At 40.0% G+C, this 27,386-nt stretch overlaps 1 protein-coding gene across 2 annotated transcripts in view; it reads left to right on the top strand.

Annotated features, from left to right (window-relative positions):
- Positions 1-27,386, top strand: part of ZEB1 (zinc finger E-box binding homeobox 1) — a 194,598-nt gene that overhangs the window by 108,452 nt on the left and 58,760 nt on the right. For both annotated transcript variants that reach the window (XM_027122070.1, XM_027122069.1), the window contains exon 2: positions 7,939-8,139. In XM_027122070.1, coding sequence (XP_026977871.1) covers positions 7,939-8,139 — 201 coding nt within the window. The remainder of the gene's footprint in view (positions 1-7,938; positions 8,140-27,386) is intronic.

Raw genomic sequence — 27,386 nt, 5'->3', positions numbered from 1 at the left:
TCCTCCAGGCTTCTTTTTTTCCTTCATGTGTTATCCTTTGAGTAGCTATTATTAATAGAATTTTTATTTTCCTATGTCTTTAGCAGGTTATTGTTGGTTTATTGGAAAGCTATTGATTTTTTTCTGTTAAATTCATAATTAGTCATTTACCAAATTTTCTAATTACTTATAGTTTTTTAATGATTTTTTTCTTGCATTCTCCAGAAACATATCACCTGTAAATAATAATTTTGCTTTATCTTTTCCAGTATTTGTGCTTTTTCTTTTGTTCTTTTAAAAAATCAGCTTGTTCTTTTAGAATACTGCTAACTTCTAATGACATTAAACTTCTTTATCTTAAAATTGCCTCCAATACATAATAGTTTATCATGATACTGACTTCAGTTTTATTTTTATGAGAAAGCATTTATCAGCAAGGAATAGTGAATTTTTTCAAAAGCGTTTCAGTTTCTATACAAGTCATATTGTCTCCCTTACAGTGTTAATGTAGTGAACTCTCATATATTTCTTAATGTTGAGTATATTTTATTTGGAGTTTTTACATCAGTGATTACCAGTGAGACTGATTTTATGAGTGGGCATGTGTGTACTCTTCCTCAGACATTTATTGATTGATTGCTGCATTGGGTCTTTGTTGCTGTGCATGGGCTTTCTCTAGTTGTGGCGAGCGGGGACTACTTTGTTGAGGTGCGCGGGCTTCTCATTGCGGTGGCTTCTCTTGTTGCATAGGGTGCAACAGGCTCTGGGTGCACGGGCTTCAGTAGTTGTGGCTCATGGGCTCTAGAGCTCAGGTTCAGTAGTTGTGGCACAGGGCTTGGTTGCTCCGTGGCATGTGGGATCTTCCCGAACCAGGGCTCGAACCCGTGTCCCCTGCATTGGCAGGTGGAGTCTTAACCACTGTGCCACCAGGGGAGTCCCTGTTCCTCAGATTCTCGTTGACTGTTACTATGCGGCTTCATAGAAAGAATTTGGACTCTTTGCATTTTCCTCTCTCTTTTTAAAAGGCAACAGAATTATCAGTCCTTTGAAGATCTGAAGTTCACCTGGGAAAACTTATCTGGCACTTTTTGGTTAACTGTTTGATAGCTTCCTAAATTTATTCTGTGGTCTGTCTACCATTGGTCTCTCTTCCATAATTTTATAAATTCTATCAGATGTAGCTATAAGCATTTACAGTGTCCAGAAAAGTTACTTCATCCATGTTTACACGTTTACCTGCTTAGATTTGTGCAAACTATTTATACAGGAAGTAGCTTAAATTACTTTTAGCTGGAGTTACTTCTCTATTTGCATTTTAATATCGAATATTTGTGCCTCTCAATTTTTTTTCTAGTGTTAAGTGGGCTAGTGACTTGTCTATTTTACTGATACTTCAAAGATCTGGCTTTTGGATTGATTTATCAATTATATGGCTTCTCTACTTTTTGACTCAATAATTTCCATGTTTATATTTTTAATTTCTTTTCCACACTTTATTTGCATTTTGTCATACTGCCTGTGTTCCAGAAGTAACAAGTAATATAAATTAAAAAGCATCCTTTTATAAATGTAGAATTAACCTATAAAGGAAATATTAGTTATTAATAATTTAGTGTGAGTTACTTTAGTCCATATATTTTCCTTACCTGTTCGTGAGACTGAATTTACTTTAATCTGCTGAGAACTTTGCTGTTTAACTGTTCCACCAACCTTTTTGTGAATTGTACTAACACTGGCTGCAATAAGCTCCCTGGATGAGTGGGAGTTTTGATACGGCAGGACAAGGGGAAGGTCACTTGGGATGGCTCTTGTTGGGGGCCATAGACAGCAGACCCGTGGAGAGTGGGGGAAGGGCCAGAGTAAGGATGGAGAGAGGACCAAAGACGGATCCCATGGAAACCTAGTACTTTTTGTGTGATGAGAGAGGGGAGAAGACAAGTCAGCTTTCAGTCTATTAATAGCTGGTATCTGGAGGCATTGAAAACCACCAGCCCTTTTGCATGGGGTCAACTTCAGAATCATTGACTTTCCCTGAAGTTATGTTTTTCAAATTACTTTGAAAATGTAAAAAGAGTCTATGCTTATTGTTCATTAGATACCCTAAGTTAAGAAAGATTTTACCTAGAGAGGAATTGAAATAACTTCCCGCAAAACTGGCTGAACCATTAGTGTTTATTAAAACCTCACATGTTCATAGGGCTTGGAGCGCTCTACGGTCACTGTGATGCCTATTTTTAAGGGACTTAAATATAAAATTAGATAATATACACATTGTACATTATTTACTAGATTACTTGTATGTTATATTAAATATGCATATTATATCATAACTTTATGCAGTAAATAATATAGATAGTAAGTTAATCTTATCTGTAAATCAGGTCAAAAGCCAGATTAACAAATACTGACGGTGTAGACTGAGCGTAGTGTTTATGGACAGCGTGAGCTCCTCTCTCTTGGAGTAGTATTTGCAGAAGTTTTCTATAACCTTATGAATTGTCAAATAACCTCTCCTTTCTATTTCGTGTGTTAATTTACAAGTTTCTTTATATGGTTGTCACTGCAGCTTTGTCTTCATTTCCTGAATTTCCAGTGACACTTAAATATACTCACTGACTTCACTGAGAAGAAAAGAAGTGTGGCCTCAGATTCAGTTCAGCAAATAATTCTGTACCTACCGTGTGGGAGGCAGTGAGTGTGCCAGGGACTCTGCTCAGGACAAGAAAAATACGTGACGTGACATCATTTCCGTCCCAGTGATGTCGAGGGGTAATGGAAGCACCTGTGCTGGTCTCCGCCTTTCTCTCCACGTTTCACGCACTCACGCCTAAGTCACATTGTTCTCAGCCTAGTGCAGACACGTGTAAAATATTCTGCTCCTCAGTCCAGCTATAATCTTGAGCAGACTTGCAGTGTACCTCTTTTTCTAGGTCTTTCTTAAATTATACCAGTAGGTTAGACTGATGTATATGGAAGAGTTTGTTAGAAGGAGTCTGTTAGTTTTTAAGGACCAGTCTTAGGTCTTTTCCTAAGAGAGATTTTATCTTTCTTTTCTGCCATGCGGATGAGTGTGTGTTGGGGGTTAGGTAGGAATGAGTGGGACATAGTTAAGCATGAAATACCCCTCCTCTGGACGGAAAAACACCTTTGTACATCCAAAAATATGTCGAAACGTGGCCTTACCTGTGGCTTTAACCGACACATGCCACCGCTGTCACCGGACAGGAACCGAAAACCTGTGTCAGACCTGACCACCGCCCACTCCCCTACCCACCCCTAGTCTCCCGCTTAACGTGCAGGAACCCAACCTGCTGTGCAGAGCAACTGTAGACAGTGTCTGGTGGGGTCTCTATTTGTAAAGCCTTCAGATATCTTCGTGATGGAAGTTGAGATTGTATTGCTCTCTTCTTGAACTGTCTTCGTCTAATGTAGCTAGTTCTTTTATTATTGTACATTACTTAACAAACAGATACATAAAAGTTTAGCACAGTTGATGTGGTGCTACGTGCAATCAGTACTAAAAATAATGTGCTATATGCTAGTCTTTTAAAGTTTATTGATTATAATGATGATATTACCCCATGGTATACACTGTTTGTTATATTATTTTGAGATTCTAATGGTTAAAATTCTTTAGTCATTTGCAAATGTTTTTAGTGCCAAATTGTTAAGTTTGGGATTACAGGGTCCCAGAATAGGCTAGACACAAAAATACAAGTTTAAAACTATTTATCATTAGTGCAACCATCTTCTATCAGCAGGCTTTGTATGTAGCAATAAAAGTATATGGGTTGTGGAATCAGGCAGACCAGGTTTGGAGTCCAGCTTTTCCACTTAGTAGCTACATAACCTCAGACACGTCACTCAGCTACTTTTCTTGTCTATGAAAGGAAGCTGTAATAGTACCTACTTGTTAGGAACTGTTGTAAGCTTCAGTGAGATGTTGCTGCTGCTGATGGTAACAGCAGGCACTTCTGCAGTCTTTACTGCCTACGAGGTGCTGCTCTAATAAGCACAGCGTGTTTCTAAGTCGGTAGCTCCTCCCAGCCGCCTTGTGCGGGGGACGCTGTTACACCTGGCGTTGATGGTAGCAAATGGCACGAACAGGAATCACCACCGAGAGTCAGCGTGCCCTTATCCCATTCTAGAATGCATTGAAAATGTTACTATTTTTATTGAAATTTAAATTCGTATTGTGTATTACAAATTATATTTAAAGATTTTAAAAAGCTGTTTACCTTTTCTGTTCCTTTGTCTTTTCTTTCTTAAAATGTTATTATTTCAATGAAAACTCAGAAGCAAGAGGTGATGATCACCTGTGATGGTTAATAATATTCCTCTCTTTAGATGTTACTTTTTTAGCCAAAGGGTGCAACAGTGTAGAGATATGGAGATAGGTGGGCACAGTTGAGATCACTGACACTCTCATTGGCTATCAGAATTGATAAAGGTCCTGTATTACTCTCTTTGCTTTTTAGTGCTGGGGCTGTACTTTTGAGATTAGCTCTGTAGGTCCACCACAGGATAGATCCAGACACACAGGGAGGCTTGCCTGTTATCTGAGTTACGATAATTAATGTAAGTGATTTGCACTCCTTTTTCTCTCCACTAAGTGACTTTGAAGCAGAAGACAGTGTGAAGTCTTGGAAAATAGTTATTGGTCTTTTTTCCATCTTAGCCAGCAAAATGTATTGCTCTTCTGGATTTTTCAAGTTTTATACCACTTCTTCAAAACATGCTCTAGGAGAATTCACAAGATAATAGTAAAATATATTGCCGTCTCTGTGGTTTGGTCATTTGGCTTATAATCTTCCATACCACAATGGCAGCTTGCACTGGGGGACAGGAAGGAGTTTTGCTAGAGTCCTGGACGGTGACAGGTGTTCTCAGAGGACTTCAGGCTACAGTTGACTCAGACAGAATAAAACAGCTCAGAGTAAAAAGAACTCAATGAAAACTATGAAGCACGCAAGTAAATATTTGAACCATAATGCATACATGTCTTAAAGCCCAATTTTTGGAAAATTTTCAAGCCTAGAATACTCTTAAGTGTGCATGTAAATATCTAGGGTTGACCAAAAAAACCTAGAGCTAACAAAATTGATAATGATAAAACTAAACTGGAGTATACTTCATTAAAAGGCAAGAATAGCAGCAATATAAACCCATGGTCAACTCAAGACACTGAAGAAGCACTGAAACCTCCCTTCAGAAAATAGTAGGAATTTCAGCTGTCTGTGAATGTCCAAGCACGATGAGAGCTTTGCAGTGAGCCGAACCTTCCATGGCATCCAGGTCTAGTGGAATACAGAATCGATTAACCCTGAGGAAACACTAGCTGTGTTCTAAGTTTAGCTTGTGGCATAGAAATGCCTTTATATACTATCCCAACTTTCAGTGACTTTAGTAAGTCATTCAGTAGGCTACTACTAAGGAGCCCTTGACAGTAAAAATAAAGCTAATAGCATTGCGCATCGTTTGCCGGTAAGATCCCTCATTCAAACACACACACCTGTATCTTACTCTCAGTTAAAGGTTCGGTGGGAAACCCTTTTCCTCATTCAAACACACACACCTGTATCTTACTCTCAGTTAAAGGTTCGGTGGGAAACCCTTTTCCTCATTCAAACACACACACACCTGTATCATACTCTCAGTTAAAGGTTCGGTGGGAAACCCTTTCCCTCATTCAAACACACACACACCTGTATCTTACTCTCAGTTAAAGGTTCGGTGGGAAACCCTTTTCCAACTGCAGACTGTCCTTTGAGAATCACGCTCTTTACCCACACACACAGTTTCACAATTTACATTGCTCCTGGTGTGGCTGGAGTGCAAGGAATTCCCCGTGTTTCCATATCTACTTAATAAGTTTTCCTTTGACTCAGCAATTCCACCCCTACTAATGTATCTGACAAATGTATTTAAGGAATGTCCAAAGATACATTTACAAGAAAATTTATTATGATGTTGTTGACATACTTAAACACTGGAAACAAACTAAATTTTGTCCACAGGTGATTGGTTAGGTTCTATCTGTTACAGTGAAATGCTCTGTAGCCATCCAGAGGAAAATGGGAAAGCTCCACAGATGCTCACATAGAAAAGCTTCCAGGATATGTAATTAAGTGGCAAAAAACTAAGTGGCAGAACAGTGTAATGTGATCCCATGTGTGTGTATTTTAAGTATGCACACATACGCTTATATATAGGATTGATATTAAATGATATGTATGTGTATAAGGTGAAGTCTGTGTTACAATTAAATAGGATAAGGTATGTAAAATGCTTAGTATCGTGCCTGCCTAGTGCATAAAGTAATTAATAAACCTTGCTGTTATTGTTACCTTGAAAGAGTGAGTTGAGGAAGGAAAAATTGGGAGAGGGGGATTTTACTAATTTTACATGTTTTGTATTGTCTGAATTTTTTACATGTATTACTTTTACATTAAAACTAGAGAGAAAACTATTTGCTCTTGGGGCAAGATCTGGGAAACTGTATTCACACTGAAGTATTACAGACACAACAATACTTGACACTTTTCTTCAGATATGGAAGAATTCCCAGTGTGGGCAAAAGAGTAACTCCAGTACCGTCTTGGACAGAGGGCTTTTCCCAGGGTCTGTCAGAGCAGTTTTGGAGACGTGGTTATTAGTTCTCACCTTGACATACACATCCATGCTTTTGATTGTGTTTCTTCTTTTGTGTTCTTGGGTGTGTGTGTGTGTATGGGAAGGGCTATGTGTGTATATATATATATACACACAGACATGTCGTTTTAAGCATTTAGGTGATTATCTTCTTTCAAGAAAGCTTGGAACATTTAAGGAAGAAATGGAAAGAATAACTGGAAGTGATTGTTGCTTAGCTACGCAAACAAAGCTTTCTTTTTCCCCCTTCCTCTCACACTTACCTTAGCAAGTAAGAATCACCCGGCTAATTTTTGAAAAGAGGTATTCCCGTGACCCATACCCCATGAGGTTCTAAATGATTTATCGCATTAGAGTGACTACTACAAGGACTCTAAAGAAAAAATATTGCCTATACTATATAAGTTGTTTTGGTTCTGTGAGCTGTAGTTATTCAGAATTATTATATGTCTTTATAATGCTGGTGTGTTAAAGTTTATTGAAGCTCATTAAAAACGTGGAAAGGGTGCCCGTTTGAAAACTAAATGTCATGGTCTTTTTTCCTTCAGAATGATGGACTTACGTATAAACATTACTTAAATCATGTCTTAATTATGTGGAAATTTGGTTAAATTGGTTGATTCTTTCTAAAATCAGTGTGGAATTAATAGGAAATGCATGGGCCTAATTGACAATTTGAAAATACCTTCATTGTGTTAAACTTGATGATGCATTTCTATTTTATTAGGAGAGATGAACTCTTTTCTTAAATTGCAATGCTTTAAAGATTTGAAGCCCTTGTTCTACATAAGCAGCGTCATGTCATATAAACTCATTACAATTGGAGAAGATGTTTGATGTAGTGGTTAAGAACACAGAATATGGAACCAGACTCCTAGGGTTCAAATCCCCACCCTGCCACTTCCTAGATGTGTGGTCTTGGACAAGATACTTACCTTCCCTGTGCCTCGGTTTCCGCTTCTGTAGAACAGGGATATAAGCAGTAGGCGGTAGGTAGATCCTGTGGTCATGGGGCTGCTAAAAGGTTTTTGGAAGAATTGGCGAGTTACTCTCCGTAAAACGCCTGTGCGCATAGCTAAGCATTTAATAAGCATGGCTGCTGTTACTTGCCTTTTTGTCCACCTGGTATCTAGGAAGTGCTGTGTGTGTGCATGTTATCAAAGAAATTAGCTGCTTACATTTTACAGTCTAAAACTATTACTGAACACCAAAGTTTTAAGTACTTCTTAAAATTTCTTTGTACTAAGGTGTGAAAACCAGCTTTTGTACTAATTGGTTTTGATTATTTGTTTCTTGTTTGTATTACAGTTACAAACTATAATACTGTGGTAGAAACAAATTCAGATTCAGACGATGAAGACAAACTCCACATTGTGGAAGAAGAAAGTATCACGGATGCAGCAGATTGTGAAGGTGGCGCCCCAGAGGATGGCCTGCCGACAGACCAGGCAGTGCTGCCTGGGAGCAGTGCAAGGGAAGGGAACGTGAAGAGCTGCTGGGAAGACGATGGTGAGTTCCGTTTTTCTGGTAGTGTTCTATTCTCTGGATTTTTTTTTTTAACATCTTTATTGGAGTATAATTGCTTTACAGTGGTGTGTTAGTTTCTGCTTTATAACAAAGTGAATCAGTTATACATATACATATGTTCCATATCTCTTCCATCTTCTTTTAAAAAATATATTAATTGAAACGATAAATTGGATGAAAAGTTTGAAATGAACTGTAATTTATTTGCTGTTAATCAGTAGAACGTCTCCTTCTACTTACCAAAAAGTACATTCTAAAGTCAGTGTGGAATTAATAGGAAATGCATGGGCCTAATTGACAATTTGAAAATACCTTCATTGTGTTAAACTTGATGATGCATTGCTATTTTATTAGGAGAGATGAAAGTTATTTTGACCATAACTTGCATGTAATATATTGATCCATATAATATATTGAATTTTGGTAGTTTTTTAAAAACCAGAATCAAGCTTTCCCTATACTGTTGATGTAATTGAACCTATCTTTAATTTCATACTGTGACCTCAAATGAAGAATCTACTTAGAAACCAACAAAGTGTATTTTGGTATAGTAACATTATAAGATAATTCAGTGTGCAAAAATCCCAAATGCAGGTAAATCATGGGAATATTGTTAGTGTTTGTAAGCATCTCCCTCCCTCTCTCTCCCTTTTCTCTCTCTCTCTCTCTGTCTCTCTCTCTCTGTCTCTCTCTCTCTCCCTCCCTCCCTCCCTCCCTCTCTCTCCCTCCCTCTCTCTCCCTCCCTCCCTCCCTCCCTCTCTCTCCCTCCCTCTCTCTCCCTCTCCCTCCCTCCCTCTGTCTCTCTCTCATGGTTCTTTCACTTGCTTTAAATTTCTCCCCGAGTGAACCCTTTACAAAAGTAAAGCATGGTTGAGTGGAAGGAGCAGTGAAAGCAAGGAGCCCCCACTAGTGCCCTTGCAGTGAGCGAGCATTGTGTCTAACCTTCCTCCCCATCTGTCAGATGAAGGTGCTTTTTCTTCCAGCTCTAAAATGTCTCCTTTCTACTTTTCCCAATAAACTATTTAGCCTGTCTTGTGAGAGTTTAAGCAACAGTGGGATAAAAAGAGAAGGATGTGGACGTGGCAGCTGTTGTGAATTAGAGGGATCGGGGGAGGGTCAGGCTCGGGGCATCAACCGAGGCAGAGAGGAGCAGGTGAAGGGACCAAGTTCAAGGTCAGGCAAAGAGAAGCTGCCCAGCAAGATTCAAATTCAGGGAAATCATCTCAACAGGATATCAAAACTCAGGCTAGACAGTCAGGGGAAATGGGTCAGGTATGCAGGCCCAAGAATCTGGGTAACCAAATGTGGAAGCTGAGATAAGAGTCCAAAGAGTAGGCACAGGGTGACAGAAGTTAACAAATTTTATAGCTAACAGAGGACCTCTGGAATCACGTAATCAGCCCCTTGTTTTACGGCGTTACTCATCTGTCCATTCAGCAGCTCTGCAGGAATGGGGTTGCAAACTGGAGTAAGACTGTCTCTGTGTGAAAAGTGCTTACAGTTTAATGTGGGAGAGGGAAGTAAGTCACAAAGTCATTATAGTTCGATGTAGGTGTAAATTTAAGAGTTATGTGGAAACACGAGGAAGGAACACCTACACCTGAGAGAGAAGTCCTAGAAGGATTTCCGAGTGAAACAGTGCTGGGCTTGAGTCACAAAGGACCAGTAGAGGTTCAGCAGGCAGAGGAGAGGCACAGGAGGTGGTTTTGCAGCAGAAGGCACGACATACGTTGGAACCACAAAGATTTGAACAAGTGGGGTTGGCAGAAAATGAGCTCAGAGAAGTAAACAAGGGAAACACTATGAAGGGCATCATGTGCTAAGTCAAGGAATTTGAACTTTATCCTGGAAGCTATGAGAATAACAGCACTGATATGTACTTTAGAAATAAGTCTGGTAGCAATATGGAAAAAGAATCCTGGGAACAGGTGTGTCTAGAGGCAGGAGGTAGTGTCCTCAGTAAAGAGGCTTAATAGTTCAGGCAGTGATGAGAGTTTTGGAACTAAAGAAGTGGGCCTTGGGATGGGAATAAAAGGGAGAGAGTTGACAGAAATGTAGGGGGTAAAATATATTAAATTTGGTTGATTCCATGTAATTCTGTGTAATTGAGAAAGAAAGGCTGACATAACTCCCAGGTTTCTGGAAAGTAGAACCCAGAGAAGTTAACTTGCTTATTCATTATCACAGTTGGTTAACAGCAGGGCTGATAACCTGTTAAATTGTAATACTGAGCTCAGAAATTGGGGGAGCAGCTGTTTCTTAAGTATTTACTGTTGGTAGCCAGAACTGATCCATTGGTGTCATTGATATGAAGTCTTAATACAGAAGCAAGAAGGAAATGATTTGTCTGGAAAAGGGGGAGATCAAGAGAATGATATAGAGGTAAAAAGAAAGATGAAAAAATCAATGAAGAGGTTCTGTTTCTGAAAATACATTCGGATAGATTATTTGGACCAGTGTTCTCACTGAAAATAACTAACGATATTAAATTTTTAAATAAAGAAAGAAATCTTCTTGAAAGATTTAAAGAGCTAACTAGATAGTAAGACATTAACAGATTATATATCTAAGTGGATACAGGAAGCCATAGAGGTCAGCAGAGCACAGCATAGAAGACTCTTTGGCCTCGAGGACATTTGCCTCACAAGGGTAACCTAAGATGTGGTTTTCAGGCCTCTGAGAAGAAACAAAGCCTTGGACCACCAAAGAGTTAGTAGCAGATCCTCCCCTAGTATGGGCTACATCCTGAGTATGATGAACTAAAAGCAAACCCTCTACCACCCCTACCATCCTCAGGACTTAGCAAACAAAATTGCCTTGACTAGGGATTGGGGGAATGGAGGATTGTCTCTGAGAAACAGTAACCACAAGCTGTCATGCATTGATTTATAGCTCAGATTCACATCACTGGGCAGCCTGATAAAGTTCAAGCCATAATTGAGTCCAAAGTGGACCTGCTGCCCTACCCATAGACACCAAGCAGAAGCAAAGCCAGATCTTTTGGAGGAGCATACCTTCATCGTAGCACTGTAGAAGTTTCCCAGATAATTCAGCAAGAAGACAGCAATGTGAGTGAGAACTACCAGAAACAAAAGGAAGCAGAAACTGACCCGTAAGGACTTTAACTATCTGACACAGATTATAAAATGACTGTCATGTTTAAAGAAAACACATGCAAACTTGAAATTACCTGCTGTGGTAGAATAAAATACAGTAGAATCAACAGATTTTAAGAACCAAATATAACTTCTAAAAATTAAAAGAATAGAATAAGAGAAATTCAAATTCAAAGGATAGGTTTAACATTAAAGTAAACAGAGCTGAAGAAAGAATTAATGAATTGGAATATAGGGGGAAATTTATACTAAATGTAACTCAGAGAGACAGATAGAAAAATCCTGATAAGAGACATGAAGGATAGAATAGAAGTTTCTTCTACTCTTAATTCTAGGAGAAGAGAGAACAGGGAAGCAGCAGTATTTGAAGAGATAATGGCTTAGATTTTCTTCAGTCTTGATGAAGGACACCAGACCACAGATTCAAGAAGTTCAGTGGATCTCAAGAAGGATAAATAAATCTATCCCCAGTCACATTATGGTGAAATTACAGATTATCCAAGACAAAAATAAAACTCTTAAAAGTAAACCCCCCAAATTCAGATTATGTTTGAGAGGGTGGCGGTTGGACCGACAGCTGAATTCTCTGTAAAAACAGTGGAAGCCAGACATAGTGAAAAGATGCCCACCAATACAGAATTCTGTACTTCACAAGATATCTTTTAAGAAAGGAGGTGATGATTTCAGACAACTTTCAGGCAATGAAAACAGAAAATGTGTTCTCAGTAGACCCTTATTTAGGCGTGAAGAGAGAAATCCTTGTTAGAGGTCTGAGGTGTAAGAAGAGCAGAGAAAATGACAAGTACATGGTAAAGATAGATAAACAAATAGTATTTCCCGGGCTTCCCTGGTGGCGCAGTGGTTGAGAGTCCACCTGCTGATGCAGGGGACACAGGTTCGTGCCCTGGTCCGGGAAGATCCCACATGCCGCAGAGCGGCTGGGCCCGTGAGCCATGGCCGCTGAGCCTGCGCGTCCAGAGCCTGTTCTCCGCAACAGGAGAGGCCACAACAGTGAGACGCCCATGTACGGCAAAAAAAAAAAAGTATTTCCCATGAAAATACTCACCAAAAAAACGGGTGTAGCTAAATTTATTTCAGATGATGTTGACTTGAAGGTTAAAAGCATTATTATGGATAACAGGATCATTTTATAATGGTGAAAGATTAAATTCACTGATCAGATATTATTTTAAATGTGTTTGTACCTAATAACAAGGCCTCAAAAATATATGAAGAAAAAATAGACAATCTACAAAGAGAAAAAGACAAATATACAGTCATTGCTGAGGATTTAACATACCTTGGTTAGTCATTGATGGAATAATCACACAAAACCAATGAGGATACGGAAGATTTGAAAAGATATACGGACAGCGTACTTAGTAATTGCAAAATAAGTATTTTTTCAAGCTATTTGGAATATTTGTAAAAATTGAACATATACGGGGTCATAAAGCAAATCTCAACAAATTTCAAAGGATAAAATCATACAGAGCATGTTCCTTGAACACAATACAATTAAGCTATGAAATAAGATACATAGAATATTATGTTTGGGAGTTTTAAGGAATACACTTGAATGTATGTTCATGGATCAATAAAGAGATCATAATGAAAATGAAATATTTTGAACTGAATGGTAAAAATATTCTATATCAGAATTTGTAGGATGTGGTTAAAGCAGTTTCTAGAGGAAAATTTAGAGCTTTAAGTACATATTTTAGGAAAGTTTCTGGCTAAAAGTTAATGAACTAATAAACATCTATCTTAAGAAATTAGAAAAAGAACAGCAAACTGAGTTGTTTGAAAGTAAAAGAAAAGAAAACAAAATAAGTACAGTTAACTCTTGAACAATGTGAGGGTCAGGGTGCCGACCCTCCTTGCAGCCTAGTCAGCCCTCCGTGCTTGCAGTTCTCCCCCAACCACGTGTGTGGTCCCCGCCATGTGTACTGTCCCCCCGATGCCTACAGTCCCTCAGCGCATGCAGGTCCCCCCCGTTCGTGCAGTTCCTCATCCATGGATTCAGTCCACTGCAAATAGCTTAGTGTTGTAGTATTTACTACTGAAAAATGTCAGCGTGTAAGTGGACCTGTGCGGTTCAAACCTACAGTTGTTCAAGGATCAACTGTAATATAAAATTGAAAATAAACCTACAGGGGACTTCCCTGGCAGTTCAGTGGTTAAGAGTTTGCCTTCCAATGCCGGGGGTGCAGGTTCGATCCCTGGTTCGGGGAGCTAAGGATCCCACATGCCTTGCAGCCAAAACACCAAAGCATAAAACAGAAGCAATATTGTAACAAATTCAATAAAGCCTTTAAAAATGGTCCACGTCAAAAAAAAATTTTTTTTGAAAAAAAATAAACCTACAGTACAAAAAATCAACATAAGCAAAACTTTATTCTTCGAAAACATTAATATTTACAAACCTTTGATGAGATTGATCAAGGAAAAAATAAAATATAAATAGCTAAAGTCAAGAATGAAAGAGTGGACATAACTACAGATACTACAGACATTAACAAGTTTACAGGGGAAATGTGGGACAGGATATTAGAAATTCTTAGCCAAAACTGGCTCAGGAAGAATTGGAAAACAGGAATAGTTCTATAACCTCACCACAAAGGAGTGGTGAAGATATGGAGCAGCTGAGACTCGTAGGATTGCAAATGCTGTGCCACCCGGGGAGGCAGCTTGGCAGTTTATTATAAAGTTAAGTATACACTTAGCATATGACCCAGCAATCCCACTCCTGGGTATTTTCCCTAGGAAAACTTGTACACTGATGTTAGAAGCTCTATTCATAAGTTCCCAAAATTGGAAGCAACCCATTGTCCTTCAACAGGTGAAAGTGTAAGGAAACTGTAGTACACCCATGAAATGGAATACTGCTCAGTGATGAAAAGGGACAGGCTACTGGTCCAAGCAACAACTTGGATGAATCTCAAAGGCCTTACGCTAAATGAAAGAAGCCAATCTCAAAAGGTTGTATACTGTGTGGGTCCACGTACCTTACATTTTCAAAAGGACAGACTGTATGCTGGGTAACAAATCAGTCGTTGCCACGGGCTAAAGGGAAAGTGTGACCATGAAGGGATAGACAGCACCAGGGGGTGTCGGGGATAACAGGACTGCTCCGTGTCCTGTTTGTGGTGGTGGTCACATGAGTCTACATGTGTTAAAGTTCATAGAACTGTACACCAAAAGAAAAAACAGTAAATTTTTCTACATGATAATTTGATATGTGTACATATGTATATATAGAGAGAAATTTTTTCCTCCTCTACAAAGAAAACTGGCCCAAATGACATCACTGGTAAATTCTTCTAAATATTCAAGGAGATAATAATTAGAATTTTAGACAGTGCTTCCAAAGACTAGTGTAAGAGAGAAGATTCCCCAACTCTTTAAATGAGGCTAATCTTGATACCAAACCAGATAAGTATAAGAAAGGAAAGTTACAGACTTGCTCAGAACATAGACACGGAAATCCCAAACAAGATATTAGCGATACAGTATACATGCATGTACGTGTATGAAATGCAAGGTCAGAATAACATTTAAAACAATTTAGGGACTTCCCTGGTTGTCCAGTGGGTAAGACTTCACCTTCCAATGCAGGGGGTGCAGGTTCCATCCCTGGTCAGGGAGCTAAGATCCTACATGCCTTGTGGCCAAAAAACCAAAAAATATAAAACAGAAGCAAAACTGTAACAAACTCAATAAAGACTTTAAAAATGGTCCACATCAAAAAAGTATCTTTACAAAAATAAAAATTTAAAAATACCACTTTAACCCAGACTTAAGGAGAACACTCGAAATTCACTTCAACAGACACAGAAAGAAAGTGTTTATTAAAACTCAGTACCTGTGAATGGATATAATAAAAACTAATGAATTAGGTACTTCCTTGATCGAAGGAAGTATGTCTATGTAAAATCTATCACAGACATCATGCTTAATGACAGAATGATGAGAACATTTCCTTGGTGATGAGGACATTTACTGCTCTCCTCAGCCTTCTTCTGGAGGTGCTGCCAGCACAGTAAGACAGAACAGACACAGAAAGATAGCAGTTAAGAAGGAAAGAACACCTCTCACCATCTACAGATAATACAACTGTGTATGTAAAAAAGAATCTACAGATAAATTATTAGTACTAGTAAGAGAATTTGACAAATTTGCTGACTACAAATGATATACTGAATTTAAAGTCATCCTTATACGTCAGCAAGAGTTAAAAAATGAAGATAGATGTGGAAGAGCACACGAACAAATTATAAGCCCTTATCAGAGGCATTAGCAAGTACCTCAGCACATGGAGCAGTGTATCATGTCCATGGGTCAGAAGACTCCATCTTCTTTTACCTACACTCCAGACTTTATTTGGATCTCACGGGTTTTCCCACTCATGTCCTCCTGTTCCAGGGTCCAGTCCAGGGCACACATTGCATTTGGTTTGGTCTCCTTAGTCTCCTCCGGTCTGTGACGGTTTCTCATCTTTCCTTGTTTCTCGTGACCTGACAGTTTGAGGAGTACTGGTCAGGTACTTGCAGAACATCCTTCAGTTTGGGTTTGTCTTGATATTTTTCCATAATTAGACTGAGGGTGTGGGATTTTTCAGAGAATAACGTGGTAAAGTCTTTTTTTATTCGAGTATAGTTGATTTACAATGTTGTGTTACTTTTGGGTGTGCAGCAAAGTGAATCAGTTATACATCTACATATGTCCATTCTTTTTTTTTTTTTTAATTCTTTTCCCATATAGGCCATTATGGAGTATTGAGTAGAGTCTCCCAGTCCCCTGTGCTACACAGCAGGTCCTTATTATCTATTTTACATTTAGTAGTGTGTCTGTGTCCCGGAATCACTGTGATTTTTAACCTGGCGTCTGAGGAGCCTGGCCAGCAGGCTCGTGGGCAGAGGGAGGGAGGGAGGGATCCGCAGACATGAAGCCAGAGAGGCAGTGAGATGCCAGAGCACTGAGAGGTCTTAGAAGCTACTGGACACACTCGTACTCTTGTTAAAATGAGGAGACATTAGAAGAATTTGAATGGAGACGTGGTGTGGTTTGATTTTCATTTCACAAGGAGCACTCTGGCTGCTGTATTGAGAATAAACCCTAGAGGTCAGGGGTAGGGACACAAAGACCGGCACAGAGTTATTACAATACTCCAGGGCAGTGACTTGAACCAGGACAGTAGAAGTAAAGGTGGTGAGGGGTACCAAATTCTGGTTATACTTCGAAAGTAGAGTCACTAGGGTTTATTGATGGATTATATCAGGATTGTGAGAGGAAGAGGGGTTTAAGATGATCCCATGGATTCTTCCATTTTACAGTTAGGTTTGGAGGGAGCTGATTATGACACATTTATTACTCGTAATCTTGTTGGAACCAGTCCCACTTGTATCTGTTTTTGAGTCTGATTCTGTCTTTTGTCCTGTCCATTTCCCTCTGTCATCCAGAAGTGTGATGAGTAGGGCCAACGACACACCTAGTGGCACTAGCTTTCTTCTGTTGTCATCACTCTCTAAACCACCACTTTTTAAATAAACTTATTCAACCATTTTTTAATCCATCCATGTCTTCAAAAATAAATATCATATGAGATCATGCCTCCTAGTAGTACTTTAAAAAATGGATATGAGGCCAGTTTATATGACTTTTTTTCTTTGAACCGATTCCGAATGCTAGTGGTTAATGTTTTCTTTTTCTTCTTAAGTGCAGACAACATAGTACCTTTATAATCTATTCTAGAAAACATTCTCAGGATGGAAGTTAAATATCTCTGATCTGTAGTTTACAAAAGAAAGTCAAAGGTAGACTATGCAAACTGAATGACTTTGTCCATATCTCCTAATCTCCACTGTTACTCACAGATCATAACCAGTGATCAGGTCAGTGATTTATCTTCAAAGTCTTCTATATTTTCTGAAGATAATTTTGTATGAGCCAGGAGACCAAGAGTTCCCGTACAGTGACGTATCTATCATGAGTTTGATTCTCTTTTGCTTCTTGAACTTCATACTTTCTGGAAGAGAAGATCAAAACTAATTCTTTTAGTTCCTGGCTGCCTGTGGGATTTGAATCCAGACTCTGCAACATGACAGACCAGGGCCGGTACGGCCCAGCTCCACCACATCTTCCCAGGCTTGGAGTGGTACCACGCCCTGTGTCCAGCCCGTTCCTCTAAGCTTCCGTATCCTGTCCCCTCTCCTGGGCGTCCTTCTGTCCTGTCTGTCTCCTCCTCTGTGAAACATTGTCTGACCCCCGCAGACACAGTAAGTGTCAGCAAAGCTGCGTCTGTCTGTCACTCTCCCACATCGTGCTGTGACTGACTGACCACTCTGTTCCACCAAACACTCCTGAGGCCACACACTGTATCATATTGACCTCTGTCTGTGACCATTAACGCCTAGTACGTATTAGATGCTTAAGAAATCTCCTGCAAGTGAGTGAATGAGTTAAGACGTAAGACGTTTTCCTTCTTTTATTTTTAATCTTCATCAGTTATACCATCAGTTTCAAGAAAATGTTTTTCCCTTCCTTGCTTTCCTTAACATTTTGAGAGCTTTAGTTCTTCTTCATTTTTTATCTTCCTGACACTATTTGGACCTTATGTTGCCTAAACTCCTGTATTCATCCTTGGTTATGTGACATTCTTTCTGCTCTTTGTAAATTTACTTTTGAAATCTGAGCAACCTGGAAGCTCCATCTGGGTGGCACTTTGCTTTCTTTCTTTTCTTAAACTTTTCTTATATAAAATATGAATAGAGATTAAGGCGTTTTCTTGGCTGGCCCATGTATAAGGCATCTAGGAAGTAGTAAAATAAGATAATCACTTAATCCTTTATCACCTGTTTTAAAAAGAACTATAGAGACTTCTGGTAAGACGGAATAGATATACTTTTCCCTGTTTCTTCTGCTAAGTGCAGCCAAAACCTGTGGATACTACATGTAAACAAGAAGACTCTGGAAGGTAGGTGGAGGGAAGAAGGCAGGCTCAGGTCCTGAGGAACAACCCAGCAGTGAGTCCCCTGGGCTTTCTCTCAGCCATGTGTCCCTGGTGGATCAGAACCTCAACACCTGGTAAGCAGGCGGCTTGTGGACACTACCTGCTCTAGTCCAGCCACGGGAAGACGGCAGCCCCACTGCCCACCCTCACCAGCAGAGGCTAGTGGGGAGCCCAGCCTTCCACACTCACTGAAAGGAACCTCCCCCCATGGTGATGTCAGAGACCAAGTAGGGAGCTGGGACTTGGGTCCCCACTCAGCAGCAGTGACCATGGAAACACTGTGGGAACTACGTGGGAGCCTGGCCTTCCATCCCATCGCCCGCAGTGGTGACAGGCATCTGACCCGCTCGTGCTAGGAAGCCTGGTGGAGACTGAAGGCGTCCACCCCCGCCCGCAGGGCCAGCGGAAGCCACGTGGAGCGGAGCGCGGTGATGAGGCGCCTCGCCCTTCTCAGCCCGAGCGGGATCAGGAGAGCCTGGCCGGGGCCTGGACCCCACCCGCTCAGCCGGAAAGAGCAGCGCCTCTCCCCAGGTGCAGAACAGAGGCTGAGGGAGGAGCCTGCACCTCCCCCGCCACGGCCCAGGATGGGAGCGTGCCCGCCTCCCCACGGGAGATCCCGGGTCTCCGTCTCCCTATAGAATAGCTGAATATCTAGGTGTCATTCAAAACTCATTTGTCACACTGAGAGCCAGGAAAGTTTCAACTGAAGTAGAAAAGACAGTCAACAGACACCAGCACTGAGGTGACAAAGGTGCTAGAATTACCTGACGTGGGCGGTCACGTGATAAAAGTGCTTCAACTCCCAATTGTGAGCATGCGTCAAGCTAAAGGATACAGTCTTCACAAAGAAACAGAAAATACGAGGGAGCACCAGGCGGAAAGTTTAGAACTGAAAAATACAGTAACTGAAACTCAGAACCTCAGCACGCAGACTCTGTAGCCGCGTGGAAGGATGGGAGGAGAATCAGCGAGGTTGCAGCTGGAACAGGAGAGTCGTCCAGCGTGAACGACAGAAGGAGACAGACCGCAAAAAGAACAGAGCCTAAGCAACTCCTTTGGATCTGCTGTGCCTGTCATCAGAATTCCAGGAGAGAAGTACGAGGAAGGGCCCGAAAAAGTATTCAGAGAATTAATGGCTGAAATTTTCCAAAATGTGGCAGAGGACACGCACCCACACCCCAAACAGGATAAATCCAAAGAAACCCAGGCCAAGATGCATCATAGGCTAACTCCAGAAAGCTAAAGCCAAAGAAAGAATCCTGAAGGTAGAGAGGGGAGACGCCTTTACCTTTAGGGGAAAACAGTTTAAGTGACAGACTGCTCATAGGAAACCATGGAGCCAGCCAGAAACAGGGCATCTCAGCTGCTGAAGAGAAGAATTGTCAGCTTGGAGCTCTGTATCCTGAAAAGAGATCCTTCAAGGATGCAGAAGAAATCAGGACACTTTCAAATGAAGAAACACGAAGAGGGTTTGTCCCCAGCACACCTACGCTAAGTGAATGGCTAAAAGCAGCTCTCTGAACAGAAAGGAAGTGATAGAAGAGAAATCTTGGGACATCAGGAAGGAAGAAAGCGCAATGGCAAGAGTGAACGTATGACTACATGCAGTAGAATATCCTCTTCTGGATTTTCCAATTACGTGTGATGACAAAGCAAACAACATGAGTGTGGGTAGGAAAAATTAATGAGACAGAGTACATATCAATACTTTCTAATTTGTATTGTGTACAAGCTACCTCAAGTTCTGTTTGACCAAATCTTATGGTAAATTTGATACTCAAATCATAGGGTATTGAGAATTACACATTAATTCCTACCTGAACATAACTATTTTCATTTGAGCCATTATTGTTCAAGATGCATTGTTTAGAGAACATATGTTAAAGAGACACTGAAAACTACTTAAAACTCCTCTGAAGAAAAAACCCTCAATTCGGAGATACATTCCTTTCATAAATAAACTATATTTCTAAACCAACATAAAGGGCTAATTTCTAGGCTTTACCGTAACTAATTAAATAAGTAAATAAAGGTTTATGTGTGTCACACCATGTTCAAAACAATCTTGCCTGACCAAGTAGAACAAACCAATAAACATAAAGCCGTTCTTTTGACAAATAGTTTTGACCAAAGTGAAGAAACAGTATCAGCCGCTGAAAGCCTCCAGTCTGGATAACTCTGGCCTTCCACCATGTAAAGATACCCTTCCCCGTTGCTGGAGTTTAGGATTTCATCTGTGAAAAGGGGCACAGCAGGTTTGCAACACTGCCCGGCAGTGCAAGGCAACCAAGACTTCGTGCTGGAATATTGGATCAGAATAAATAAATTAATTTAACTTCATGATTATCCAGGTTAGTAACGGTTACTGGTTTATTCAGTTGGCTACCATTGTGGCCCTTAATCATGCCCTCAAATGCAAGTTCATGTAATGAGGCCTCAGGTCCAGAGCACTTCTACCCTTGAACTGTTTTATGGCTCCTCAAGGCGGTCGTTGTGGCTGAATTTGAAAAATTATCTGTCGAATTGGACCTGGTTGACCAAACCAGCCTGATCCTGGAGCAGAAGCAGAACATGTGAGTTACGGCCAGTGGAGCTCGCTCCCAGAGGCAGACAGTCCCCCTGCCTGGTCACCGTTTCTCTCAGGATCCCAGCTCCACTGCTGGTCTGTGGTCTTTACTTTTTTGGTGCGTCCTGTTAATAAACTACTACCCAGTGTGACAAAACAAACAACAAAAACAAGGAAGGAAAGCCACAGGAGCCGCACCATCTACGCCAATCAGTTACTTTAAAGACTTTTAAGAAAAAGGGGGAACAGTAAAGAAGAAAGCAGTCAGTGACATTTAGCTGTGCCAGAGACAGCACATGAAACTGATACACAGCTGCAGCAGAGTGCAAATCAAGGGTCTAAATATATTGGAAAATATATGCTATCGAGATGTTAATTATGCAGTAAGCTCCTTTAAAAATGTCTTCTTATCTGGGAGTGAAATCTCAAGTTCTTAGATTATAGAGAAGACGCAGTAGTTTCATCGTAGCAACTAAATTAACTAGGACATGTTCACTTCTAAAAATGAAATTTCTAGATTCTTTAAGCCCTGTTGTTTTAAAATACTATAAACTTGACATTTTTTTGTAGGGAAGACAGTGTAACCTGGCAGTGTTCCAACATGTCGTACTTATCTGACAAGAGTTTCTTGTGGTTCAGACAAAAATTCTCCTGCTTGTGTCAGTTAAACGTTCTTAAATATATACACTCTTAACTTTTGAGACACCTGTTTTATAGGCCCCTCATTTTTTTAGCTTTTAAAAAGTATATGAAACTAATCCAATAGTATAAAATATTGTTTAATAGATTGGCTATTTCTTAATGCTTTAAAATTGCTGAGTTTAAAAAGTGATCCCAAGTAATAGCGACTTAACCATTTTTCTACTTGAAGTTTTTTAAACTCTGTAGAAATGTACGTGTTTACAAAAATGACAAGTCAGTGAGAACTTCTCTAAAATAAGAACATCTAAAATTCTGATCTTGTAGTCCATAGCAATAAGGCTTTCTTGAATACAAGTTGTAATAAAATAAGTAATCTGTGCAAACAGTGCATCAATCACTATATAACGCATTATCGAGCCAAATTATCCTCATGTCTCAAGATTCAGCCTGACCTACTCTTTGGAAACTTTTCAACCAAGGATGGTGTGTGATGTGGACAAAGCTGCCCCGCGGCTCCGCGTCGTCACTGTACTCTGTGACTCTCGAGCGCCTCTTTTGCGTCTGTAAAACGAAAAGACTGGGCCAGACGACCACGGAGGTACTTCTTAGCTCTGCTTATAAGGGGATCCCACTCCATTTGCGCTAATATGCAACCGTAGTATTTAAGTGCCTCTAAATACCTAAGTGTTAAGAGACAGCCCTGGCGGAGGAGCCTGGGCTGTGCCCACAGTGTGAGCCTCAGCCGTGCCCTCTGCCCTCCTGCAAATCCCAGCCAAACACAGGAGCTGCCTGGAGAGCAGTGTGTGCAGCTCCTTTGTCATCAGCTCTACTGCGCGTGTTCCAAGTACTGCTTTCCAAGTTACTTAGGTTCTTTCTTGTCTTCCCCACCCCCTTCAGTGTGTGATGTCATTCATTTATAATACAGTTAGGTTCCTTTGTTGATGTTTGTATTTCATTTTTTATTCTGTCTGCTGAGTGATTTATTTTGGGGGGGTGGAGCGGGGAACAGGGACATTGTCGTGGCTGTAAAGGTGTACTGTGCAGAAAGATACACTCAGACAAGTGTCACACTTTCCCCCCCCCAGTCCCTGTTTTCCCTCTAGTTAATAAAAATGCTACTCACAGAGGTATGCATTATTTTGAAACTATTTTATATGTAAAGTGTACCCTGGAATTGAACAAATAAGTTTGTTGAGGATGGTGAGACCCAGATTTCTCACTGTCAGAAAGAAGTTACAAACAAGGGGAAGAAAGGAGGCTAGAATAAACGCTGTGGTGTCCGATTGGAATCAGAGGTACCAGAGTGAACTCATGGTTCTTTATGTCTATAAAGATAAATACAAAATTATACATGGGTATATGCAGGTGTTAGGGTACATATATGTATCTCCCAGCTCTGTCTGCTGAGAAGGCATGGAAGCAATGAGAGCCAGTAGCAGTGAGTGTATCTAGTGCACAGATCTGGGATTCACATACCATCTCCTGTAGAATGACTGTACCCAGGCTCCTTGCATAAATGACTGATTCTAGAACTGAGGGGGGGGGGGGAATATGAGATAAGCCTGGAACATAAGTAAGAAAGTGCTAAAAAGTTTATGAAGGCATATCAAAGGACACAAGAGCTACCTTGAAGGAGCTCCCCATGGCCAAATCTGGAACAGTTTTGGCAGCAAAATAATGATGATAGTATTGGATTATAATCTATAAAATAAAATACCCATTCATCCATATTGATATAAATACTTAATACATGGGGGAGAAGGGAAAGCTCCTCCTTACAGTGTAATTCCAGTTGTAAATTAAGAAGTAATTAGGGGAATGGAAAATCGCCATTTGGCAAACACCTTGGTAATATTGTTGCAGGCAAGAACCATCAATGGACGCTAAAATTAGTGGGTACAAGTAAAATGAGAAAAGCGTGTATCTGCATAATCGCAAAGTATTTCCCCACCAGACAATTATAAAGAAAGGCATAATAACTAGTATAAAGAAACGTGACAGCATCTTAACCAGGTGATCAAGGTTACTGTCACCAGTAGTAGCACACGCTGACACCACACACCACTGGTGAGAGGCACTAACAAAGGCACATCGCTTCAGAGACAGTTTTGCTCAAAATGTATTTCCTCAATCCAGTCATTAGAAAACGTCAGAGAAATCAGATTGAGGGCATCTTACAAAATAAGTGACCAGTACTCTTCAAAATTGTCAGTGTCAGTGTCATAAAAAACAAAGACTTGTCGGAGACTGACTGGATTGTCAAATTTTGGAGGAGACGAGGAGACATGACAACTGAATGCACTGTGGGATCCAGAATTGATTTCTGAACCAGAAAAGAAAAGGACGTCAAGGGGGGAGACTGGCGAAAGTCAAATAAGATCTGTACGTGAGTTATAGTATGGCATTAATGTTATTATAATGGTGGTCGTAATAGTATGGTGATTATGTGAGAAACTGGTTGAAAGGTATACAGGAACTCAGTGCTATTTTTCTTTTCTATAAGCCTAAAATTATTTTAAATCAAAAAGGTTTTTTTTTTACAAAATAAACAAAAAATATTTTAATATGCCTATACATATCATATTCTAACTGTAGAAAATCAAAAGCAAGGTAAAATTTTGAAAAAAAATCAGAGGAGAAAAATACTTTATATACAGAAGAACAAGAATTAAAAATTACAGCCAACTTCTCGTCAGAAACCAAACCAACAAGAAGAAAATGAATGAAATATTTTTTTAACATCTTTATTGGAGTATAATTGCTTTACAATGGTGTGTTGGTTTCTGCTTTATAACAAAGTGAATCAGTTATACATATACATATGTTCCCATATCTCTTCCCTCTTGCGTCTCCCTCCCACCCTCCCTATCCCACCCCTCTAGGTGATCACAAAGCACCGAGCCAATATCCCTGTGCTATGCGGCTGCTTCCCACTAGCTATCTACCTTACGTTTGGTAGTGTATATATGTCCATGCCTCTCTCTCGCTTTGTCACAGCTTACCCTTCCCCCTCCCCGTGTCCTCAAGTCCGTTCTCCAGTAGGTCTGTGTCTTTATTCCTGTCTTACCCCAAGGTTCTTCATGACATTTTTTTTTCTTAAATTCCACATACATGTGTTAGCATACGGTATTTGTCTTTTTCTTTCTGACTTACTTCACTCTGTATGACAGACTCTAGGTCTATCCACCTCATTACAAATAGCTCAGTTTCGTTTCTTTTTATGGCTGAGTAATATTCCATTGTATATATGTGCCACATCTTCTTTATCCATTCATCCGATGATGGGCACTTAGGTTGTTTCCATCTCCGGGCTATTGTAAATAGAGCTGCAATGAACATTTTGGTACATGACTCTTGTTGAATTTTGGTTTTCTCAGGGTATATGCCCAGTAGTGGGATTGCTGGGTCATATGGTAGTTCTATTTGTAGTTTTTTAAGGAACCTCCCTACTGTTCTCCGTAGTGGCTGTACCAATTCCCATTCCCACCAGCAGTGCAAGAGTGTTCCCTTTTCTCCACACTCTCTCCAGCATTTATTATTTCTAGATTTTTTGATGATGGCCATTCTGACTGGTGTGAGATGATATCTCATTGTAGTTTTGATTTGCATTTCTCTAATGATTAATGATGTTGAGCATTCTTTCATGTGTTTGTTGGCAGTCTGTATATCTTCTTTGGAGAAATGTCTATTTAGGTCTTCTGCCCATTTTTGGATTGGGTTGTTTGTTTTTTTGTTATTGAGCTGTATGAGCTGCTTATAAATTTTGGAGATTAATCTTTTGTCAGTTGCTTCATTTGCAAATATTTTCTCCCATTCTGAGGGTTGTCTTTTGGTCTTGTTTATGGTTTCCTTTGCTGTGCAAAAGCTTTGCAGTTTCATTAGGTCCCATTTGTTTATGTTTGTTTTTATTTCCATTTCTCTAGGAGGTGGGTCAAAAAGGATCTTGCTGTGACTTATGTCATAGAGTGTTCTGCCTGTGTTTTCCTCTAAGAGTTTGATAGTTTCTGACCTTACATTTAGGTCTTTAATCCATCAAAAAGGTTTTTTTTAATCCTGGTCAAAATGAAGCAAAACCCCCTTTTCTTTGAGTTTCATTAGTATGTCTGAAAAAAAAAGTTGGAGTTTTCAAAAAGATTTTTCTCAATAAACAATAATAGAACAAAAGGAGGAACACTGAAACATAGTAATAATTCAGCTTACAGAGTGCATGTGCTGTCGAATCTCTGGCCAGATCTCTGGCCTTCATCCCTACCTTAGCCTGTCTGATAGAATGTCTGATGTCCTGTCCCTGAAGGCCTCGGGCACGGCCGTCACCGTCCTCCCGGTCTGCTCCAGGTTGCCGGCAGCCTTATCCCAGAGCTGGTCTCCATACCTGGAACTTTGGGGGCAAGGATGAGTCAGGCTCATTCCGCCTTTCATCCGGGCTTTTGTATTCGGGTCTAGTTTGGGTTTGGAGAGATATGCATCTTTTCTGAAAAACACTGGAGGTCTGGGAAGGCTGGCACAATCATGAACATTCACCTGTAAAGCCAGCTTCCACACATCAGCACAGAGAAGTAACACCGAGTGGTGCACCTGTACAGGCCTGCTGCTGACTGCTTTCCCAAACGTCATTTTCTTTAATTTTTATAACAACTCTGTGAGATAGCGTATTAGCTCCATTTTACAAGTAAGGAAACTGAGCCTCAGAAAGGTTAAGTATCTTGTTAAGATGAAACATTAAATATGGAAAGCCAAGACTTAAATCCAAATCTATTTGACTGAAAAGTATGCTATTTTCTTTTCCTTATAGACCAACAGAAAAATACATATATACGTTGAATATAACATCATTATGTGACATACATGTATAGAGGAACAGGATGTAATTTCATCATAGGATACAGCCATAGAGATCTCTTCTGTGGTGCTTCTGTCAGCACTGAACTCTTCTCTGTTTCATGCTCCCCTTTCTAATTGACTTAATGACCTCCAAATCTTAATTTTATTTTAAATTTCTATCTTTATGTTTCCTTCATATATCTGTTTGTATTTCATTTTTATACTTTAAATATAAAAGCCTTCATTCCCTTCTTCTCATAGGCAAGTTACATTGAGTTGGCCAGAGCGTTCGGTTTTTTCCATAAGATTGCTCTGGTAGTGCATAGTTGTCTTTAACTTCATTCGAAACAATTTTGTTAGATTGTATTGTGACAGCTGTCATATCAGTATGCATTTAAAAAAAAAACTTATCAAAATTGGTGAAGTTTTGTGTAGCCATTTTAATATTGAAGATGGAAGAAAAAAGCAACATTTTCTGCGTATTATGCTTTATTATATGCAACTGAAATGCAAAAAAAGATTCGTACGGCATACGGAGAAGGTGCTGTGAGCGAAAAAGATTCGTACGGCATACGGAGAAGGTGCTGTGAATGACCAAACGCGTCAGAAGTGGTTTGCAGAGTTTCATGCTGGAGATTTCTCGCTGGACGGTGCTCCAGGGTAGACCGGTTGAAATTGATAGCGATCAAATGGAAACAATAATTGAGAACGGTCAGCATTACACCACGCAGGAGAGAGCCGACATACTCAGAATATCCAAATCAAGCGCTGAAGATCATTTGCGTCAGCTTGGTTATGTGAATTGCTCTGATGTTTGGATTCCACGTTAAGTTAAGCGAAAAAAAACCTTCTTGACCATATTCCTGCATATGATTCTCTACTGAAACATGATGAAAACGTTACGTTTTTAAAACAAATTGTGACGGGCAATGGAAAGTTGATTCTGTACAACAGTGTGGAATGGAAGAGATCATGGGGCAAGCGAAATGAACCACCACCAACCACACCGAAGACCGGTCTTCATCCAAAGAAGGTGATGTGTGTATGGTGGGATTGGAAGGGAGTCCTGTAT

Source organism: Aethalodelphis obliquidens, unplaced genomic scaffold (assembly GCF_003676395.1).
Source record: "Aethalodelphis obliquidens isolate GAN/ISIS:26980383/991018 unplaced genomic scaffold, ASM367639v1 scaffold23, whole genome shotgun sequence".
NCBI classification, from domain to species: Eukaryota; Metazoa; Chordata; class Mammalia; order Artiodactyla; family Delphinidae; genus Aethalodelphis; species Aethalodelphis obliquidens.
Note: the sequence above shows the minus strand (reverse complement) of the source record. Positions and strands in the feature narration are given on the sequence as shown.